We start from the raw sequence: 22,273 nt of genomic DNA, 5'->3' as shown, positions 1-22,273 counted from the left end.
TTCATTCTACAGGTGTCTTGTTTCACAATGTCTCTGAGCTATTCTGCAACTTTGTAAGTGATAGAACATCGACTGGCACGCAAATAATTTAGTCCACAGAGGTGCAGAAGAGTTTTTGTCCAATGGAGGTACAACTGGGTCCAGTGGCCCCACCCTCCCAAGAAAGCACTTGAATATCAATGAACAAATTCATTTCATCATTCCTGATCGCTGATATGTGTCTGTTCTTTGGAGTCTCCTCTGAATCATTTTTTTTTTTCAAATACCTTTCTGGTTCCCTTGTTATTTAATTAGTTAAGTAAAAATTTCAACATGTGTTAATCTTATATTTGTACAAGAATCATGCTTTTATCCATTTTAAAATTATCTTTTAACAAAAGACACAAATACCAGCTAAGAATTCATGACCACTTGCATAAATAAGGACTGTAGCTTCTAGCTATAGTTTCTTCCTTTCTGTGTTATGTATAGATTAAAATACTTTAACTAATTTTATTTTTATTTATTTTCCTTCTTCCCCTAGTATTGTATGTAGGATGCATCACTGATGGTTCACTTGACAATTTAATTTTTAGTGTTGAGTATTAAGGTTAGATCCTGTCAGAGCTAGAGGAGGAGAGGAATCTGCCAGAGATCCTGGCTCTGGACCCAGACTCAGACGAAGAAATTTGGATTTGGCAAGTAAATGAATGGTACAGAACTGGCAGGTTTTTTTTTTTTTAAGTCAAACTCTGGGTAAGGAAGTGAATGCGGATGTCGTGCAGCCAAAGAAGTAACTGTAATATAAAATCATTATATATTTTCATATAGATGTACCTCATTTTATTGTGCTTTTTTAAAATGCACTTTGCAGATACTGAGTTTTTTACAAATTGAAGGTTTGTGGCTACCCCGTGTTAAGCAAGTCTACTGGGCCATTTCCCCAGCAGCATTATTTTTTAATAAAGTCATGTACATTGTTTTTTAAAGACATAATGCTATTGCATACTTAACAGACTACAGTATAGTGTAAATACAACTTCTGTATGCACTGGGAAACCAAAAAGTTCGTGTGACTTGCTTTTTGGTGATATTCGTTTTATAGCTGTGGTCTGAAACAGAACGCGTGGTGTCTCTGAGGTATGTCTGTGTGCGCGCGTGTGTGTGTGTGTGTGTGTTTTTAAACTACCAGCATCCAAAGCCTTCTAATTCAGAGGGCATCTCCCAGCATATGGGTCTTTATGTCCTATTATCCAGGCTTGGAAAAATCAGATGCCCCTATTCAGGGTTTTGAATCTTCACGGACTGTTCCAAAGGCATGGGCAGCTGGCAGCCAGATCCATGGTGGTGACACAGACAGCAGCTTCCTAACCAGACCCTTCCTGTGGCATAAACTTGGCTGTCACCCAGCCTTCTCGGATCCTCCCCAATTTCTGAGTATCTTTCTCCCAGCCTCCTAGTTAATTCTACAAATTCCCATAAACTCCTTTCTGTTTAAGTTTTTGTCCACAAACCATGACTGATACAGTAAGTCTGGAAAGACATAAACAGCTGTGAACGTCAAGAGCAGTGCTTCTCAAATTGAGGATCTTGTTTAAAAGGCTGATTTTCATTTAGGAGGTCTGGGGAGGGCTTGAGATGAGAGTTCTAACTAGCTCCCAGGTGATGTTGTTAATGCTGGTCCACAGACCACACTTTGGGTGTTGAGATCAAGAGCACAGAAAGCTTGCAGGGAGTGGCTGGAAAGTACCAAGAGCAAGATCAAGAAGGTCCAACACTGTATAAGGGAGTCTGGCCCTGACCTGGCAGGTGATTAGCAGCTATTAAAAGACCCAGGCGGAGTGAAATGAATAGATTTCCATTTTTTTAAAGGCTTGTAGAAGTTATGCAGACAATAGGGCATGAGATGAGGGACAAGAGGCAGAGGCACCAGCTGGGGGGATGGTAGGCAGAATAACAGCAACTCCCAAATGTCCTTGCCCTAACCCCTAGAACCTGTGAGTATATTACATTATGAGACAAATGGGACATTGTAGTTATTAAGTTAAGGATTTTCAGAAGGGAAAATGATCCTGGTTTATTCAGGCAGGCCCAACGTAATCCCATGAATCCTTAAAAGTGGAGAACCTTTCTCGGCTATGGGCAGAGGGAGAGGGGACTATGGGAGAACAGTCAGAGAGGCAACGTTGCTGACTCTGAAGGTGGAGGAGGAGGAGGCTGGAGCCAAGGAATGCAGGTGGCCTCCAGGAACTGCAAAAGGAAAGGAAATGGATTCTCCCCTACAGTCTCCAAAAGGAATGCAGCCCCACTTGATTTCAGCCCACTGAGACCCACCTGACTTCTGACCACCACAGCCATGAGATAATACATTCGCATTATTCTAAGCCATGAAGTTCATGGTAAACTGTTACAGTGGCAATAAAAAAAAAAAAAAAACAAATACAGGAGGCCACTGCAACATTCCAGGGAAGGATGATGGGAGCTTCACCAAAGAGAGAGGCAGCATAGGAGAGATCTAGTTTGAAAGATTATTAGGAGGATAGAGATGAAGGGGTGGGGGTAGGGGTGGGTGATGAGGGGGAGGCAGGATTTGAGGCAAGTTCCCAGGTTTCTCTCTTGGACAAATGGCTCTGTTGGTCAAAAGGAGGGAAAGAAGTGAGCGTGAGCGCGCACGTAAGACAGTGGGAGAAAGTGCAGAAAAAGGAGGCAGGTCTCGGGCTCCTTTCTTCCAGCTCCATTTTCACCGAGAAACCATCTAATCTTAATCCATGCCTTCCCTCCTGGGAAAAGCACGTGCTCGCCGCCAACACAAACAGCTGCTCTGCTTGTCAGTTATATTTTTCACGTTAAATTAATGAATTTCCATTCTAGTCATAAACCAGGCTCCTGTGAGTTTAGTTGGAACGAAATAATTCACCAGGGTTTCATCTCTCCTGGATGAGCGGACAGAATTGAGCTTCCACCCCTGCAAAGTGGAGGATCAGACCTTGAACTGCGGTGACCCTGGTTTTGCCTCCTTCCTTGGCACAGCCTCCCCGAGTCCTAGGCTGGAAGGGGTCCGGGAAATGGAGACTTGGAAGAGGCTGCCCGGGGCTTTCCCCTGGGCCAAGTAATTAGGAACCATGAGGCTCTGCGCCTGCAACTTAACCACTATTTATAGTTCACACTCTGAGTTTCCTTCACAGATTTGTACCGGGGACCCAGCCTCCAGAGAGCACGCCCTGCCTGGATCCCCTGCTTGGGAGCAGATGCCAGCCAGGAAAGCAGTTCTGGGAAACTAAGAGAGTGGGTGGGTGGGGGCTCTGTCTGAACTGATCTAGAGGTGGCTGGTTTCATCCTAGAGACATCCTGGGAAATCTGAGAAAAAGACGACTTCCAAACCTCCTCCGAATGATGTCTTTCCCTGTGCCTAACTTACCAAGGGACCTCCTCTGAGTAAAAGAAGGAGAGCAAAGACCCTTTGCCCCCACAACACTAGGGTCTAGGATTGCTGGTACCCACCCACCGCTCAGATGAGGAATCTGAGGCTCCTGGAAGTTCAGATTCTTGTCCAGCATTGCATCAATCAAATGTCAGAGCCAGGACTTGACTTCAGTCTCTTGATGACAAAATCTATATCCTTTGTACTTTGACCTGGGATTCTGTCCCACAGCGGGAGGAGTGTCCCTCCTCCACCAACCCCCTCCCTGCCGTCCCCCTCCCCCACCATCCCCCTCCCTGTCATCCCCTCCCTCACAGGTCTTTGTCAATCAGGGGTGGTTTGATGGTTCTCTTGCCTAAGCAGGGCCCAGAATGTTTAGGGCCGTGACTGGGGCACCCAAATCACCCAACAGTAACACAATCCTCCAGCCAGTAAGCACTCCTGACCACCTTCCCGTGTGTTTGGCCCTCTGCTAGGTGCTGCTGGCAACAGTCATAGGATGATGATAGCCCCTGCCCTCTAAAAGCTTATAAAGCAACCGGGCTTACGCTGTGGGGTATTCAAATCACAGAACTGGAATGGGGATCAGGGCTGAGCTGCAGGGCCAGGAGCTGAACCAGGTCTGCTGGACTCTGGGACCCGTGCTCCTGCCCCCGGTGTCAGTGCATCTCCCTGTAACGCTGCTTTATGGTCTACACAGCATGTTCCAGGCAAGGAAACTGAGGCTCAGCAGATGGACTTGCTCTTCTAAGGCCATACAGTGGCATGTGGCCGACTTGGGGTGGGGGGTCTCCAATTCCAGGTGCCACTTTCTCCTGTCATACACCTGCTTTCTTCCCCTCCACTAGTTCTGAAGAGGAGGTCTAGACGGGAGAGGACTCCTGGGTCACACCAGGCAGGTCTCACAAGAGAAGAGTCATGAAGGGCCTCCTCTGCCCTGCTCCCAGTGCCCCCAACGAGGGCATCCCCCCAACCCCATCACAGCCCCCCTAAAAAAAGTGCTACTTACATATTCTTTAATGTCCTTTGATTTCACAGCCTTGTAGGAATAATACGCAGGGTAAAGGGTGCCAAATATAAGCCTAGAGGGAAGGGGAAAAAAAAAGAAATGTGATTTTCATTCATCCTATTTGATGGAAAAAACTGTCATCTTCAATGCCGGAAGCATTCTCCAAGCTACAGAAAACGGTGCTTGGGGCTTGATTTATCTTTCTGAATGCCCTGAAGGTTTTTCTGCTCACGGCTTGGACGCACTTAGCAACCTCTATCTCCTGATACAGCTCTACACACACCTTCCTTCAATCTGTGTCTGGCAACAGAGGAGGGTGGTTAGGGGTCATGGAAGCCAAGCTGAGCAGCCAAGACCCCTTGAAATTAAAGGCCAAATGTTCCTCCCTGCTGCTAATCCCCATCCGATGCTCTAAGTCCCACCCACACCTTGGGCTTCCTTCTCCATCAAAACCGTGTCACTCCAAATTGCTTCAAATTTCACCTCCCTCTGACTTAATTTCACCATCTTGCAGCCAGAATCAGCTTTTCAAATTGTAAATCCAATCAGGCCAACCCCTCCTCCCACCACACACGTCCATCCCCACCTTGCATTAACCTGCTTCTCACTGCTCTGAAGATGAAGAAGCAAAAATAATGACACCAGCATGACTGGGCATCAGCTCTCACTGTCCCAGCACGCCGGGGCCGCACTAGGCCATTAAGCAGCCTCTCAGCCTTGCCCCTGAGGACCTGCATGGCGCGTGGCACACCTCTGTCTGCCCTCATTCTCCCCACCTTGCACCATCCCCCCCACAAAGCCTCGGCCTATGCTGTCTCTCCTTCTGGAATCTCCCCTCCCCTTTCTTTGGCTGGTGCCTCTTGATCCATCAGATCCCCGCTCCATCGTGACTTCTTCATGGAAGCCTTCCCTGACCTCGCCAACTAGGTCAAATCTCCCCTCCAGACTCTCGGAGCATGCTGTATCTATGATCAGGGTGCTCTTTTATTATTACCTGGGTGATACTTTGATTGACAGCATCTCCCCATTGGAATGTAAGTGAACTCAGGGCACAGAATGGATGTTTTGTTCCACAGTGTGTTCCCAGCACCATCCACATAGGAGGCTCTCAGTGGATATTTTTAAATGAGTGAATGGATGAAATGTTGGAGCTGGAAGGGTTAAATCCTTTCACCTGACAGATGAGGTCACACCCAGGTGTCAATTCCAGTGCAAGCTGCCCCAGCCCCAGCCCCAAAGGAACCAAAATCTCCTGTGACAGCCCAACAGACAGAGCTTCCAGGGTCCCTCAAGGAGACACCACCCTCGGGGAGCCCAAAGCCATGGCTTCCTCATCAGGGAGGCCGTGCAGAGAACTCCCCAGTCCAGATGCAACTGACCAAGCAGGGTCAGCTTTACCGTGAGCGTTGTGGCCTGGTAACACCTTGACATTTCACATTGATCAGACTTCCAGGGAAAAACAGAAAACTAACTGAAGCAAGTCTGTTTCTGGTGCTAGAATGGAAGGGGAGAGGGTTTTGTAACCTTGCCTGACACCGGCCCTGCGCTAAGCAGTTTGCAGGCACGACCTCCGTCCTCAGACGGCCTTGGGAATGGGAACCTCACCTCTGGACAGGACGCCAACACGTGGAGTGGTTAGTCTGCGCTTTTCTAGTTCCACGACCATTAAGGGGTGGAATACGGGGGCTGGGACCCAGCCAGCTGGCCTCTGAGAGCCTGGCTCCTTACTGCCGCGTCTGCTGCCTCAGAGAGCAAGGCCATCCTCCAGGAAGGCCGGGATTATGTCTGGGGAGCAAGAGAAGCCAACTAAGGGGGCAAAAGGCTAGTCTGAAAGGAAGCAAGAAATTTAAGAAAGAGAGGGGTGGCAACAGAGCCAAAGACACACACAGGCCGAGGCGGACACAGCCTGGGGAAGCCCATGGGGTTCGGTCAGAAGCCAGCTTGGAGAGAGACATCTCCCCAGCCGCCCCACCGTGTCCTCCCCCTAAACATTCTCAGATACCAGGGAGAGTCTTCTTCCTCCATGAGGCCTTTCCTGACCTCCGCACCCCCAGAAGGTTAGGTTCCTCCCCATTCTTCACTGCCACTCCCTGGACTGTCCCCCTTCTTAGTCCTTATCCATACTGCTTTTATTCAACGTCCGTCTGTCCCACAAGACTCCAGGAAGCCAAGGATGGTGTCTGCCTCTCTCGTGTAACCCCACCCCCTGGGCCTGGCAAGTGCTTAGGAAGTATGTGTTCTCTCAGGGAGGTTTCAGAGACCGGTGCAGCAAAGGTCAGAGCCATCCAGGGGATACTCATGACCTGGGGACTGAGGTCTCAGCAGCGAGGGGGATGCCAGACGGCACCGGGCTGACTCAGCAAAGCCTCAGGCATGAGGCCACAGGCTCCAGAGAAGTAAACACTCCCCGCTTGGCACGGATACATTGGTTATTAGCCACGTCTGCCAGGAAGGTGTCCAGCCCCTGCCCTGAGGCAGCACGTGAAGCAGCAGAAGAGAGACAGGTGGAAAGCGCATCTTGACCGGACAGCCCACTGGTCCGCTCCTTCTGCTCCTCTGTGAACCCCACAGGCAGCGACACCCACTGAGTGGTCACCGAGGTGGGAAGCCTCCTGGGCACCCGACCAGGGAGGTCTGTGCTCCGTCCATCAGCTGGACTCCAATGTGAAGTGGCCACCAGCGTCCCCCTCCCTGGCTCCCGCGTGACAGCACAGGGACAGCGAGATGAATTTGCTTTTCAGACTCTAAAAGCTCAGTAATGCTGGCGTGTTAGGGAGCACACTTAGCATTTCACTGCCCAGCGGAGGGAGGATGGGATGAAAAGGGCACGTTCTTCTAAATCTGTTTTGGAGAAAAGAAGTGACAAATGAAGTAGGTCCAAGCCAAAGGCTTGGGATTTACGTCCATTCAGACCAAGTCCCCACGGCAAGGCCCTTCTCCACCGGCCCCACTGCCTTCCTTGCCGGCCTCCCGGCCCACCCCTCCCTCGGCTCCAGCTCCCGGCCAGTAGCTGGCCTCCTACCCCCCCAAAAAGCCATGCTCACACGCTCACAATCTGTGACTTCCTGCCTGCTCTTCCTTCTGCCTGAATCTTAGCACAAGATCTTCCCACAGCCCCACACTTCTTTTCCCGGATAAAGTTCCACCAATCCTTTAAGACCCATCTCAAAAGAGCCACTTCTGGGAGTCTTTGATCACTCGCCCCTCAGAATTTTCCTGATGCTGGTTAAGTCAGTTACGGCCCTGTTATCATAATAAAACACTAAAATCAATGACATGAATGCCATCGAGCGCTCACTAATGCCAGGCACTGTACACATCCTGTTAATCCTCTCAATCCTCTCAACACCCACATAGGATAAGAATTCTTACCACTCCATTTCACAGACTAGGACACCGAGGCTCAAAGGGACACGACGGCCAGAAGCAGAGCTACGCAGCTTGACAACAGGCTGGCTTTCCTCCCCCAGGGCTGCCTGAGCTGGCTGAGTTAGTCAGACCACCCAGGCCTGGGTGACGGGTGGGGCTCCCTACACCCCGCCCGAGTGGCTTCTCGACAGACGCCTGATGAGTGAGTAAGTGCCAAACAGCGGCAATCTCTCCCCAAGGAACTCGGCCCACTTGAGAGGTTCACATGACTCTCTCTACAAGATCAAGAGGAAAGCGGCAGAGTTCTTAGGAGTGTCTAAAGCGACATAAGCACTCAAGGTCAGCTCAAGAGCGGGAAGGTGGAAGGCCTGAGTGCCACGCTCTAGAGAGGAGACGGGGCTCCGAGCTAACACATCCTCCCAGTCTTCTGCGAGCGGAGCCTCGCACGGTGCCTCAGAGCCTCCGAGCTCTGCACCCACCCTCCCCTCTGCCCACTGCCATTTATTGCTACCTGGAGCCCCCACCCCAACTTACTGCTTCCGTTTATCCACCTGCTGCATTCTTCCTGTCTCTGCCCTTCGTTCCTCCTCTTGCTCCAAATCAGGGGCCTCCCCCGGGTTGCCTCCCCCACCTCCTCCACAGCTGCAGTGACTACAAGGGGCAAGGGGTCTCACATGAACATCATCCTTTAAGGCAGTGGTCCCCAACAGGGGGTGATCTGGTTGCCTGGGGGACATCTGGGCAATGTCTGGAAACACTTTGGTTGTCCCAAAGGAGAGAACGCTACTGGAATCTAGCAGGTGGAGGTCAGGGATGCAGCTAAACATCCAAAACACACAGGCCAGCCCCAAACCACAAAGAACCACAAAGCTCTATCCAGTCCACACGTCAGAAGTGCTGAGGGGGAGAAACCCTGGTTTAGGTCACTGTTTCTCAGTCCTCGGGCCCTGGACTCTTCGTCTGACCACCGCATATGCCCCAAGAGTTTAAAAACTGCTAAGACAGAAAATACGCCGAAAAGAGTTTGGGGAGGGGGGTGGTCCAAAGTGGCAAAGGCCATACACCTACTCCACTGGCCAATGTCAGGAAAATGCAACTCTAAAGCTGCTGACCAACTTCTGACCAAGGAAGAGGGGTCCTGCTCACATGAATTGATGGTTACTGTGACACCAGTTACTGTCACTGTCACTGAGGAGGACTGCCCACCGTTCCCTGGAGCCCACAGGGGAGCAGTCGCTGGCCTAGGGCTCGGCTACAAGCTGGGCACCGCGGGTGCTAAGGCAAACCATGGAACGGACAGTATTTTCCACTTTCCATTTTCCCACTTTTCAGCTATCCATTCCATTACACAGGTCCACCGACTAATCATACGTGCCTGCACCGTGGTGTCTTAATTCCCACAGCCGAAAGATAAGTTCTGATAGTCTTAAAATTATCTTCCTTATTCTTAGCACTTTCTTTTTTCTGTATCAATTTCATAACAACGTGTCGAGCTCCATGAAAAACCTTATCTGAATTTTGACTGGAAGTACACTGAGTTTGTGGATTTACTTGGGAAGACTTGCCATCTTTATGAGCTTTTCTCTCCATGAGCATGGTCTCTTCCATTGATTTATGTCTTCTTTAATGTCTTTCCATGATAGGTTATACATTTCTCTATAAAGATCTTGGACATGTTTTGTTTTCTTTATTTTTAAGTACTTCAGGGTTTTGTTTTGTTTTGTTTTGTTTTGTTTTGTTTTTTGGTGGTATTGTGAGTTTTTAAAGTTAGATTTTCTATTGGTTATTAATGTACACAACAATGCTATTCAATTTTCCATGTTGATATTAGAACCATTTCTCTTGCTGCAGTCAAAAGCGTTTGGAGTCCCAGATGCATTTACACTATGAGAAAGAAGCTAGGTCCCAAGTCAACAAGCTGTATGATGCCATTTATAGGCTATTCTGAAAAAGTAAAATTCATAGGGGCCAAAAATAGACCAGTGGTTGCCAGGACCAGAGATGGTGGGAGGGCTGACTACAAAGGAGAGTGAAGGAAATTGGGGAAACAATGGAACCGCCCTGCATCTTGATAGTGGCGGTGGTTACATAACCGTATGCATTTATCGAAACTCAGAATTCAAACTCACACTCATAACACTCACACTGAAAAGGGTAAACTTAACTAATTATGTTTTGATACACTTGATCTTAAAAAAAAAGCATTCGGAGGAATTTAGAATCGTAAGTGTGTGTGTGTGTGTGTGTGTGTGTGTGTGTGTGTGTGTGTGTGTACACTTGTCTCCAAAAATGGATAAAGCTAACCAAGCATCAGCCTCCAAGCTCTGAGACAACGTCCTGATATTGGAGGGTCCATGTGTCACAGACAAGGAGTCACAAAAAAACATAACACACCTCCAGGGCCTGTTAACACTACAGCTCTAACAGGATTGCCTTAGATACACTATGGGCCTGGGTTCTAAACACAGTTGAGCAGGCTGACCTTCACCTGCTGCGCAGGGCACTCGCAGGGCTTATCCAGAGGCTTAGGCCGGGCAGAGTTTCTCAGGCTGGGCTCACAGCTCAAGGTTCCCATGGCACGGCAAACCACCCGGGCTTTGGTTGCCATGGGTTCCAACCCTTGGGCCTCTGCTTCTGCTTACCCTCTGGGACCTTCTAAAAGGCCAGAGGGAGAAAACATGAAAACGGCAGAACTGGCCCACTGTGCATTTTGGCTCCTTGGAGATGATGCTATTATGATCCATAAGCTACTGTTTTTTTGAGTGCTCAGTAAGTTCCAGGAACTGTGCGAACTTCCTTATAAGCATTATCACTTTTCATCTTCATATGGCCCTCGGAGACACCTGTTTCCTTATCATACAGGTGAGGAAACCAGAGCTGAGTGAAATTAAATAATCGAGTTTCACTATTACCCAGAGGAGGAGGCCAGACTTGAACCCAGGACTACCTGACTCCACTGCCTGGCATAACTGCCTTCCTGACTGGACTGCAGCGCATGGCTCAGCGCCTGCAGTGGCCCCTGAATGAACGGATGAATGAACGAGGACCAGGAGAGAGGAAGGGAGAATGCTGCCTGTTTCCTTGCCCAAGGGAATTCCACTCTGACCCAGCATTATGAATTTACTGACACCGGGTGACAGTATCCTCTCCACCCAAGCTGATCTTGGCAGAACAGAAACAAATCACATCCTTCTTTCTCACCTTGGTGCCTGATTCTCCTGACCCCTCTCTGTAGACTCGTTCTTTTCCCGGTGTGTTTCAAGCCCCTACTCCTCTCTGCAGATTTGGGACAACAGATACACAGCTTTTCCTGGGAAAACCCCCTGAGCAAACATCTCATTCATTTATTTGCTCCTGTGAGCCACATCACAACCCTCTGAGATACCCGGGGTTCTTTTTGCAGTTAACAAACAAAAAACTGAACTCAGAGTGGCTCAGGGACCTGCCAAAGCCTCCTACCCTACCCAACAAGATTCAAACCCAGGCCTCCTGGCCTCCAATCTGGACCATTCTGCAGCCCACATGGCGCTAGCACAGAGAGAGGTTTTATTGCTTATTTAGAGCTGTGTGTGATGTGCGTGGCAAAAATCTGAATTTAAACTGGATTACAGAAGTACTCCCAAATCCAATTTAGAGAAGCACAAAACGGAAGAAACATTCTGCAAATTTTCAATTCATGCTGTTAAGCATTAAACTCTGCAATCCAACCCACTCAAATCCTGCTCAAGCACCAGTCTGGGTTTTTTTTTTTAATGTCTAAATTGTAGAGATTTCCATTCCTAAGAAATCCAGAGGCTGAGCTCTGGCATCAGAGCTGAGTTTGAATCCAGCTCCATCACTGACTCGCTGTGGGACTGCGAGTGTGTTTCTTAACTACTCTGAACCAGTTTCCTCGCATGTAGAGAAGAAAAGCTCCCACATCCAACAGCCACTGTGCAGATTAAACACGGAGACTGTGGGGAAGGACTTAACATCCAAAGACGCTGTGCAGAATGACAAATACTAGCTCCCTTCCCTTCCCTTCTACAGAAATAGTAACTTTGAATGTCAATTCTTTTAGCCACAAAACAGTTTTCATCCAGTCATTATTTGCCGAGCACCTACCACGTGCCCTGGGTCCTCTGACAGGGAAGGCAGCCAGCAAACAGACAATTATACAAATAACTCGTTAATAACAACCGATGTGTTCACTCTTGCTGAGTGTGTTGAAGGAGAGAACAGATTTCCTTTACAACGACTGTCCTGTGGGCACCCACCTCCCCAGCCCGTGTCGCCTCCCAGGATCTGAGAGCCAGAGACCCGACCCTCAGCCAGAGGACCCCCTGGTAAAGGGTTATGGTTTTCTTCTCCTGGTGGACTTTCTCTAAAGCCCCATACAAGGAATATTTGGTGAGAGGAAAGGACCGATGGGTCTTTCTGTCTGCACCATGAAAGAGGGGGTGGGGCAATAAGCCTGAGGGGCTCTCTGAGCTGGACTTGTGGGGCTGGTGGCTGTGGGGTGTCTGGGGGGGTACCTGGGGGATTTTTCTGGGGACTCGTCTGCTCAGCTCGTGCCCCTCCTGGCTCCTACGTGGCAGGTGCTGGTGTTGCCCCGCGCAGCCAGCTTGGAGGTCAATACACTGTATACGTGCCTGCCCGGGGAGGGTGTCAAAAGGGCCTAGGGAAGGGGCGGGGAACAGGACAAACCTTTACTGATGCCCACAGCAGGCAGGTGCAGTCACGACTATTATCCCCTTGTTACTCAGGCAGAACCTGGGACTCAAGGAAGTTCCATTCGTTCATTCAACAGATACTCATTCAGTACACACTCTGTGCCGAATTCTGAGTCTAACACAAGATCACAGAGCTGCTAAGTGGGTGGGTTGGATCCAAAGAGTCTTCCTGGCTTCAAACCCCTTGCTCTTTTCAGTCTAACGTGATATCTCAAGAAGGGAAGAATTTTATCCTCAGAGCGATCATGAAGCAGCTGGAGTGCCTGGTGCATCAGAACAAGACAGTTAGCAGGGCAAAGCTGTGTGCGCTAAGTATCGAAGGAAAAGCCTAGGATGATGGGCCAAGTGCCTCCTCCATCAGACTGTGAGCTCTCTGGGTGCAGAGACTGGGACCCCCCCTCATCTCAGCATTTCCAGTGTTGGGCACAGAGTGGGTGGGACACACAACAACACGGATGAAATTCACATGCATTATGCGAAGTGCTTAAAGAAGCCAGACCCAAAAGGCTACACGTTGCTTGACTCCATTTCTATGACATTCTGAAAAAGACAAAACCACCAGAGATAGAAAACAGATGTGTTGCCGGAGGCTGGGAGTAGGGGGAGAAGTTGACTACAAAGGAGCATGGGGAAATTTCTGGACATGATGGAACTGTTCTATATTCATAGTGTGATAATGGTCAAATGATTGTATGCATTGGTCAAAGCTCACAGAAGTACACAATTAAAAGGGTGAATTTCACTGCATGCAAATTATACCCTAATTTTTTAAATGGGAAAAAAAGAGAAAGAATGAATGTAAGCAATAGATTTACATGGCCCCTCACCGCATGGGTCCTGGGAGGGGTCCCAGGGTTGCGTTCGTCAAATTTTTTATGACTTTTTCTGAGAAAGCTCCTCCCCTCCATTGTAAAAGCTTTGGAGTCCATGAAACCTGGATCCACTCCTGAACACTAGTACAGGAACAGATCAAGAAAGGAAGAAGGGTGGGTTCCCAAGGAGCTGGTATCCCATGTGGGACCCCAGAGAGAGGCAAGACCTGGTTCTGGCAGAGGGAGGTATGGAGGGCAACTCATGGAGCAGAACCAGCACGGACACAAGTGCAGGGTTTTCCAAGGTTTCCAACGACCACATGAGCACCAGGAAGCTGCTGGTCCTACACTCACGTTCACCACCCAAGCAACGTGTCATGGTGGGACCTCCGAAGCCACGCCAAGCCATTCAAGGCAGGTAGGTCAGTTGTGACCTAATGGGATGTGAAAATTCTAGCTGCTGGTGAGCTCGTATAGCAGGCTTCTGATCATTCTTCTGGCTCCTTGCACGGCAATGACCCCCACCACCCAGTGCAGGGGAGTTTTCACCTTATGCACCTGAAGCTAAAAATGGTTGATGTTCACTTTTCCAGCCTCCCTTGCATCAGGGATGTGGGCCTGTGCTAGACACACCCTGTCCAGGTGTGAACCCAAGTCCCTCCAACCTTCTCCCTCAGCTATACCGAGGCTGCAGCCTTCCCGCTGACAATCCTGCGGGACCACGTGAACACAACGCTGCCGAACGAGGCTGGTCTTGCTGGTTAAGCTACTCATTTCTTTATGCTTAAAATTAATCACGTTAACAGAGTAGAACGCAGCTGAGATTTAAAAACGGTGTGTCTCAAGGAAATACTTGCACACCCCTGGTCGCAGCAACATTATTCACAATAGCCAAGGGATGGAAGCAGCTCAAGTGTCCAGTGATGGATGAACAGATGAACAACACGTGGTTTTACACATATCTCATATATATATATATATATATATATAAAATGTGTGTGTGCGTATATATATATTAGACGAAAACGTTCTGGAGATTGGTTGCACAACGTGAATATACTTAAGATTACCCAACTTCTTAAAACTGCGCTTAAAAGTGGTTAAGATGGTACCTTTTATGTGGTTTTCTTTTACCACAACTAAAATAAATGTATGATGTTTATGAACCACAAATACAGTCTTTACATGAATATTTGTTCAAAGTCATCCACACTTGAAAATTTTATAAAAACAGAACACACTGAGTATAGGCCACTGCCTCATTTAACCCATAAAAGGTTCATTCTAGTTTTGAAGAAAACAGAATTTTTAATTTTTCAAGTTCCATCTGTTCTGCTTCATTGGTACAACGCTATTCACTTAGTTTACTGAAACTGTAAAACAAAATAAAATTTATCAGTTTTAGAAGGCATTGTAAACCTTCTCAATTCATTAGAGCAGATGTAATGACATGGAAGATGAATTAGCGAGTAATGCAAAATCTGTATTTTTTCATGGTTCTGGTTGCAGGGGGGTGGAATATGCTGTACTTATGTTCTATCCAGAAGTTTCACTACTAAGTATGTTCCTGCTACTGATATTTTATATATTTATTTTTGTATATCTTGATTTGCTCCAGAAAGGATCCGAGGTGACTTGGTTATAAATTGTGTGGCTCATAAGAAATTACCACGATTCCAAGCCACTGGGCTTGTCAGCAGAAAGGCTCGGGGCAGCTAACGAACCCCTCTTGTCATCTCACCGGAAGTGGAGGAGCTAGAGGAAAGCCAACCATGTCCAGCCCTGACGCACCTGCTCATGCAAGAGCAGAGATGGTCTGAAGCAGGGTGTTTGGCTCGTGCCCAGAACGCCGCCCTGATGAGACCACAAAAGAAGGCAAAGTGGAAAAGAGCCAGGGAAATTTCGAGGGAGTGAAATTTTGAGAGGAGGCTCTCCAGGACGTGTCTTACTGTGAGGGAGACACGTTAATTATGAGGGACAGTTAGGCAACAAACCCAGCTGATGGCAGCTAAAGGACAGGTCTGCGTGTTCTGAACCCTGCTCCTGAGCTGCCAACCTGCGGAAGCCTGGGGCAGCGAGGCAGCGAGCCCAGCAGGGAACACCTGCCCTGCAGGTGATGTCAGAAGCCCACAGCTCCCCTGGGAGAAGGCCAGTGAGTGCGGGCCACTCGACTGTGCTGGCTGCACCATTCCAGGACCCAGCCATCGTGTGCAAATGGGGCCCTGAATGAGGAAAGCAAGGCCCCAGTTTGGGTAACAACTGTTTTTGCTTTTGTTTTTTTGAAGGAACACCTTTTTTTTTTTTTTAATTGAAGTGCAGTCACTTACAATGTTGTGTCAATTTCTGATGTACAGCATAATACAACTTTTTAGTTGCGATGCTTGGAAAGGTCATCCTTGGCACTGCTCTAAAAGGTGCGGTGGAGTACCGCTTAATACTTAAGAAGCTGAAATCCACCAAATAGTTTGCTCTGTTTAGAAAATACATTCCTCTCAACTACATACAATAAGAACTACTCTTGAACAACTGTGCCGTTTGCTTTTGCAGATCGGAAGAGAATGGATAAAACTAGGTCACTAAAAAGGAGAGAAAAATTCCAAGACAGAATAACAGAAAGGGTTGGCTTTGAGGAGGGCGATATTGAGAAATTTTGCTCGATTCAGAATGAAAAGAGTACGCTTTCTTTTTCCATTTGTTGTGAGCCCCAAATGGCCATGATCTCAGGGTAGGCATAAGGGATGCCCTGTTATCTGGGGAAGCAACACCAAGAAGGAAGGCTTCACGTTTTAGAAAAAAAATTCACATCGCATAATGAGCAGTGCCAATTACTGAGCACAGCTCTAAGCACCCAATGTGTAAGCACAGTTTGTAATTTGCAAGTACAACAACTCTAGGAAGTAGGCACGATTCTGATCTCCATTTCTCACACTGAATGTGAGGATCAGGGAAGTTAAATAATCAGGCTAAGATCACACAGCGAGACCGTGGCAGGGCTGAACTAGAATGTGAGATTTCAAATCCTCAGTGCTAAACCAAGATGCTAAGCGGATGTCCCGACTTTTTTGACAGCAGAACATCAGTAAAATATTTTGATCACATGTTATCTGTGTGATGATGAATCCTCGGCATTGCTGAGGAAATCTTTTTAAGTCATCATGAGGACTGGCTTATCTAAGATGAGAGCATCTAAAACATAAGCCCACTTACCAGAGCGGCTGCAAACTGTAACATTTGGGTTCTGCTGAAAGTGAACGAAAGAGTGCGGGACCATGTGGATCCCACGTTGTGGATCTACTCCTCCTCCTAAGGGTCCGCCCCTTCCCTCCCCGGGAGAGTGTGTCACATGTCCTTCTGACACACAGACCTACTCTGTGCCAGGCACTGTGCTGCAAACCACCCACCTGATCCCCTTCCAGACTCACGACACCCAGAGGCTTTCCCTGTCTGCAGAGCTGGTCAGCACTAGTGAGCAGGGGATGTGACCTGCCTGTAATGCTGCTTGAACCCTAAGCTGTGAATGGGAGTAGTGACAACCTTGGATGCTTGGAGCTTGGGGACCTTGGTACTGGTCTGTGCTGCACCACCCACCAGGTGAGGGTCCTTGGACAAGTGCCCCGTAAACTCCCTGGCTTTATCTCCTCTGCACAATGGGGTGTTCTCACCGGGGCTGGTGGTCCGGTCAGATGGGATGACATACAAGAAAATGCTTTGAAAACAACTGCTGCACAGATCTGTGAAATCATTTTTCCCTATAGGGGAGGCTCTGAGCAGAAGACCATGGTGTCCCTCCACCAGAGGGGTGACACAGGAGCCATCGTGGGAGTTACCCGACCAGTCCTGGGTGGGGCTGCGTCAAGTTCTTGTGCCTATGAGACCCAGGAATGCACTGCCTGCAAGCTCCTCCCTGGGGATGGTGGGTGGGGAAGCGGACACTAACATCTCCTATGTGTATGTTTCTTGGCAATACGGGGAGGGGTCACTGTCTCAGCGGAATCATAAAAAGCATCCTACCCTGATGTGTTGCTTCGTTCTGGGTGTGTGACATCAGGGAAATGCCTCTTCCCAGAAGGGTCCAGCGAGGACCTCAGAGGATGCCCGAGGTCCACCCTGAAGTCCCTCCCAAAATAAAGAGAGAAAACAATGGGCAAGTTCACACCCCTCCCTCTCCCTGTGTGCATGTAACCAAGGAGGCTTTCCTATCGATGGGACAGTTTGGCCCAAACTTCAGCACCTACAGGATCCTTCCTTGCACCCCTGCCCTGCCTGGTCTGTGGGGAAACGGGCTGAGGCACCCCTGCAGATACCCCTGGGAGGCATTCTCTCCTGGGGGGTACAACTAAAGGAACTGGAAGCCCCAGCATTTTAGTGCAGGGTGGTTCTACAGCTCCTTTGCCATGACAGCAGGCAGAGAAGGCAGGTTGCTTTTTCGGGTGGGTTGGTTGGTTAGTTGTTTGGTTTGGGGAGCAGTGGAATTCAGGCAGCGGGAGGGGTTTGGAGCAAAGAGCGCTGGTAAAGGTGCCTGATATGGGGGGAGATCCTATCAGCCAGGGCCCAGGATGGCATCTCTGGGTCCCTGTGGGCTGAAGGGGGGGTATGGCACAGGGGAAGGGCTCCCAACCGGGGGTCAGGAACCAGGATTCTAGGCTCAGCTCTGATCCCAACTGGTGGGATGATCTTAAGCCATCACACCATCCCTTGCTGGACCTTGGTGTCCTCATTCTTTCATTCAGAAATCACTGGCCTACTGACCAGGTACATATCGTACTGACCTGGTACAGCAGGTGTCCGGCATTGTTTTGGCAAACCAGCAGTGAACAGATGGGGAGAGCACCCTGTTGAGAGCTGGGGCACCCCCCCTCCCCTAGCTCAGGCATTCTTTCATCCCATGACTGCAGTCTGACCCAGGTCCAGCCCTGGCCTCTGCTGTTTACGCTGTGTGGACACCACTGAGCACGAACTGTCCCCCTGCCACCCCGGCTCCACTCTGCATCCTGAGACAGTGTGAAGAATTAGCAAACACCCAAACAAGCAGAGCTGCTACACGGCCATCGGGACAGATGTGGCAGCCACCCCTCGCCATGGTATATTCCTGGAAACTGCAGCAGGAAGCAGAGCGGTCAAAAGGGGATCATGTTTTTGCTGTATCCCTTTGTCACCAGCAGATGGGAATCACGGGTCAGCACGGCAGAGTGCTGACAGTGCTTTCCTTCGGATGCGTGGGAAACAAAGAATGGACGGACTGAGGTGGAAAACAGGAAAACACGGGTGCGTTTTAGTCTGTGGATGTGCAGACGAGCAAACAACGAAACAAAGCTGGGACGACAAGAAATGACACCGTTCCTGATGGAGCGATTCCACTGCTCAGAAAACTTCCATGGCTCCCTACTGCCCACCAAAAGCATCCAAGTGTTTGCCTTGGCACTGAGGGCCTCCACACCTAGCCACGGCCCACCCCACCAGCTTCGGGTGCCCTCCGCTAACTCCTGTGCACACCTCATGCGTTTCTGCCACTGTGCTCTGCCATCATTCTCTGTGCCTCATTTCTCTTCCCCCACTGGCCACAACTCTATGCAGTGGATTCTCTGTTGAGGGTAGGGGGACTGTCCTAGGCACTGAAGGATGTCCAGGCATTGAGGCATCCTGGGCTCCACCCACTAAATGCCAGTAGCCTTCCCTCCCTTCCAGGTGTGACCACCAAAAATGTCTCAAGATACTGCCAAATGTCCCCTGGGGGCAAAACTGCCCTTGGCTGAGAATCACAGTTCTTACAGCCAGACTTGGTGCTCATCTTTTCATGAAACACTTCCCTGAGCTTCTTAGAAGGCAGGTTATATCACACATGTGCACCTTCCACACACTTGGTAATATTCCACTAGCATTTAACACAGCCTCCTTTCAGTTATCTCACCCTCCTCCCGTTGGGCCTTAAGTTCACTGAGGGCAAAGACCATATTTTGTTCACCGTATACAAGCCACGCAACTCGTACGGGCCTAGTGAAACTCAACCACTGGGTTTAACTTGCTTACTGTTCACATAAACATAACTTGTTTCTGTTCACTGAAGAAAAAAATGTTAAGACAGAAAAGAATAAAACAAAATTCAAAATCACCCACAATCTGACTGTCCCGCAATAACGGTAGTTAAAACACTGCTGCACTGGCTATGCCCCTCCCCTACCGGCATGCCAATAAAGTGCTGGTATAGGTCCTTCCAGTCTCTCTCTGGGCAAGAGGGGTCCAGGGCAAGTATCTGCAGCAGAGGCAGCAGCTCACAGCCAGACTGTCATGGCCACAAGGGACCCTGAAGGCCATGTGGTCCACCCCCAGCAGATGCCTGGACCCCCCAGGATGCTGCTTCTGACTCTGGTTGAACCCCTGCCCGTGTAGGAACTTGCTGTCACCCAAAGCATTCCGGTCTACCCTGGACCGCTCTAAGGAGCTGTTTCTTCTAACTGACCTGAAGTCTGTTACCCGGGGGCTTCCATTCCTTGGTCCAGTCCAAATTCTACCTCTTTAGCCAAACTGACCTAAACTCTCAATTTTCCACTAACAGGGCGTCGATCCAGCCCTCCTCCTTCCCCTGGGAGAATTTCCCTTCTCAAATGCTGGGGTGGGGCCCAGCAGCCAGGTGCACACTACCCGACCTCCCTCTGACCCTGAACAGTCGGGTTCTGTCTCCCAGGGGTTGGCACCGGGACTGAGAAACTTGAGTTAGTAGTTTCTGCTGGATACTTGGACTAAAGAAAGATCAACTCAAGGGTGGGACCGCCATTGTAGCTGTCCATGTTTGCCCCTACATCTATGAAAAGCAGAAGTACGCGGAGAGAGACAGGGTCAAAGAGAGCAACACACACACACACACACACACACACACACACACACAAAGAAAATGAAGCTGATGTGGCTAGAGAAGCAGAGATGTCAGACCAGGGTCTTGGGGGAGGGGGAGGAAGTGAGAGTAGGCGGCTTCACGGCAGCTCCCAGTCTGGGTGCTGGGACCCCGCGGAGTCCAGCTGCAACTCCCTGCCTCTTTATAATGGAGAATCCCATTCCCCTTTTGGGATCGTGCAAAGTCCAGTTGGTTTTATCTATCTTGGTTCATGCAAAAAAAAAAAAAAAAAAAAAAAGGAAGAGGCCTTGACACAGCCCTTCAGACCTCAGACAACTGATGCCCAAAAGCTCATGTCCCATTAGCCTTCTCCTCTCCAACCTGAACTCACATCCACTGGGGCTGACCGAGGCCTCTCCGATGGCAGATTATGCCTCCATGTACACAAAGCCCTTCTCACCTCAGTACCACCAACAAAGCCAAAGTTATTACGGTACCAAAAGGTGAGGATCCAGTTCTTGAGCTGAGAGAGCCAGAAATCCAGGCAAGCAGTAGCCACCAAAAGTGCATGTCTGTGTAAGAATTCACATCACCCCAACTGAACACAAGCACCCCCAGTGAGGGTCTAAGGCCAGAGAAGCTGGGAGCTGTCCAACTTCTCCATCTGGTTCCCTCTGAAGCCGGCTCTAAGCGCTTCTTAGAGCAGATCTCGGCCCCAGCAGAAACCACAGCAGGCTTTCCTAGGGGAGCACGGCCCTCCCCTCCCCAGGAGCAGGTAACGGCAGCTGGCTTACAACGTGCTTTCTTCAGCTCCTCCCGGAGCGAGGAGAGAAATGACCCCCTGAAGACCGAGAAGGGCAGGGGCTCTGGAGCAGACAAACAGATTCTCATCCCATCTTGACCACTGATTGACTTTATGACTTTGATTAAGTTATTCACTTCTCTAAGTTTCAGTTCCCTCATCTACAAAAATAAGAAATTAACAACGGTTCCCATTTTAAGGATTAAATGAAATGAGAGTTTGAAAGGGAACACGAGTTCTAATACTCTCCAGGTACTAGTTTCCTGTCTCCCATCTTGTCCATAGCAAATGTTTTAATTAATGTCTTCAGTTAACTAAATGACAACAGGATGTCAATTTTAAAGCATATTTATGAAAGATCATCCTCAGCTGGAAAATAAAAACTTGATTTGGGCTCATTTTCCTTTAAGTGTTCTCTATTTTTATTTTACTTATTTTGGGGAGGGGTGATCCGATTTATTTATTTATTTTTAGAGGAAGTACCGGGGATTGAACCCAGGACCTCCTGCACGCTAAGCACACGCTCTACCACTTGAGCTACACGCTCCCCACCTTAAGTATCCTCACCAGTTCTAGAAGTACATAGGCAAAAATAAGCAATACCAACAGAGTAGACTTAATACTTCAACAGGTGTACACGTCCAAGAGGCTGCAGTTTGCAGGCAGGTCTAATTCCCTACCAGGCCAGTGAATGACCTCTTGGAACCCTCTTTGCTCCTGGAATTACCTGGCTAGGAGGCCTCACGCAGATGAATGCACAGTAGTGATCTCCTCATACCATGACGGCAACAAACGCTTCACCCTCACTCCACTTCCCTTTAATGTCTGATAGGCTTTAAAAAGCCAGATGTGTTTGAGTTCCTCACTAATGGACGAGTGGCTAATGCAGCACTGCTGGGAGCCCCCCGCCCGAAGGTCAGCAAACAGCTTCTCTCCCTCCCTGCTCCGGAAAGCTGCACGGTGTCTCTGAGAGGCTCCCGAGTCCTGGAAAGTGTGATGGTGCTGATAGAGCTCGTCACTAAGGGCCAGGCTCACAGCCCTGGGCTCGGGGCAACAGGCCTTTCTCCACGCCCTGACCCCTTACACAGGAAAAGCAGCCGCTTCCTCCAGATTGAAGCCATAGCCAATTAAGAGGCCATGAGTGTTTCTTTTTCTGCCTCCAACTTCTTTAAGAATTTACAAACCCAGCCATCAATAACTGCAGATGGGAGCAGAGATTGGTATCATCTTTCTGGGAAGTAAGTTGCCATTATCTCGCAAATCTTAACAGCTTTGCTCCCCTCTGACCTAGTAACTGTGCATCTGGGAATCCAGCCAGAAGAAATCACTGGAGGCAAACA

General features: G+C 49.1%; 1 protein-coding gene across 6 annotated transcripts in view; it reads right to left on the bottom strand.

Moving 5' to 3' along the window:
• REEP1 (receptor accessory protein 1) overlaps positions 1-22,273 on the bottom strand; it is a 93,790-nt gene that overhangs the window by 41,221 nt on the left and 30,296 nt on the right. For all 6 annotated transcript variants that reach the window (XR_012502933.1, XM_074354436.1, XM_074354437.1 and 3 more), the window contains exon 2: positions 4,410-4,482. Coding sequence is in view for 5 of the 6 variants with exons in the window: in XM_074354436.1 (XP_074210537.1) it covers positions 4,410-4,482 (73 nt within the window). In the remaining variant the exon portion in view is untranslated. The remainder of the gene's footprint in view (positions 1-4,409; positions 4,483-22,273) is intronic.

The sequence above is a fragment of the Camelus bactrianus genome, chromosome 28 (assembly GCF_048773025.1).
Source record: "Camelus bactrianus isolate YW-2024 breed Bactrian camel chromosome 28, ASM4877302v1, whole genome shotgun sequence".
In the NCBI taxonomy this organism is placed as follows: domain Eukaryota; kingdom Metazoa; phylum Chordata; class Mammalia; order Artiodactyla; family Camelidae; genus Camelus; species Camelus bactrianus.
The sequence above is the reverse complement of the archived record's forward strand: the minus strand, read 5'-3'. Positions and strand labels throughout refer to the sequence as shown.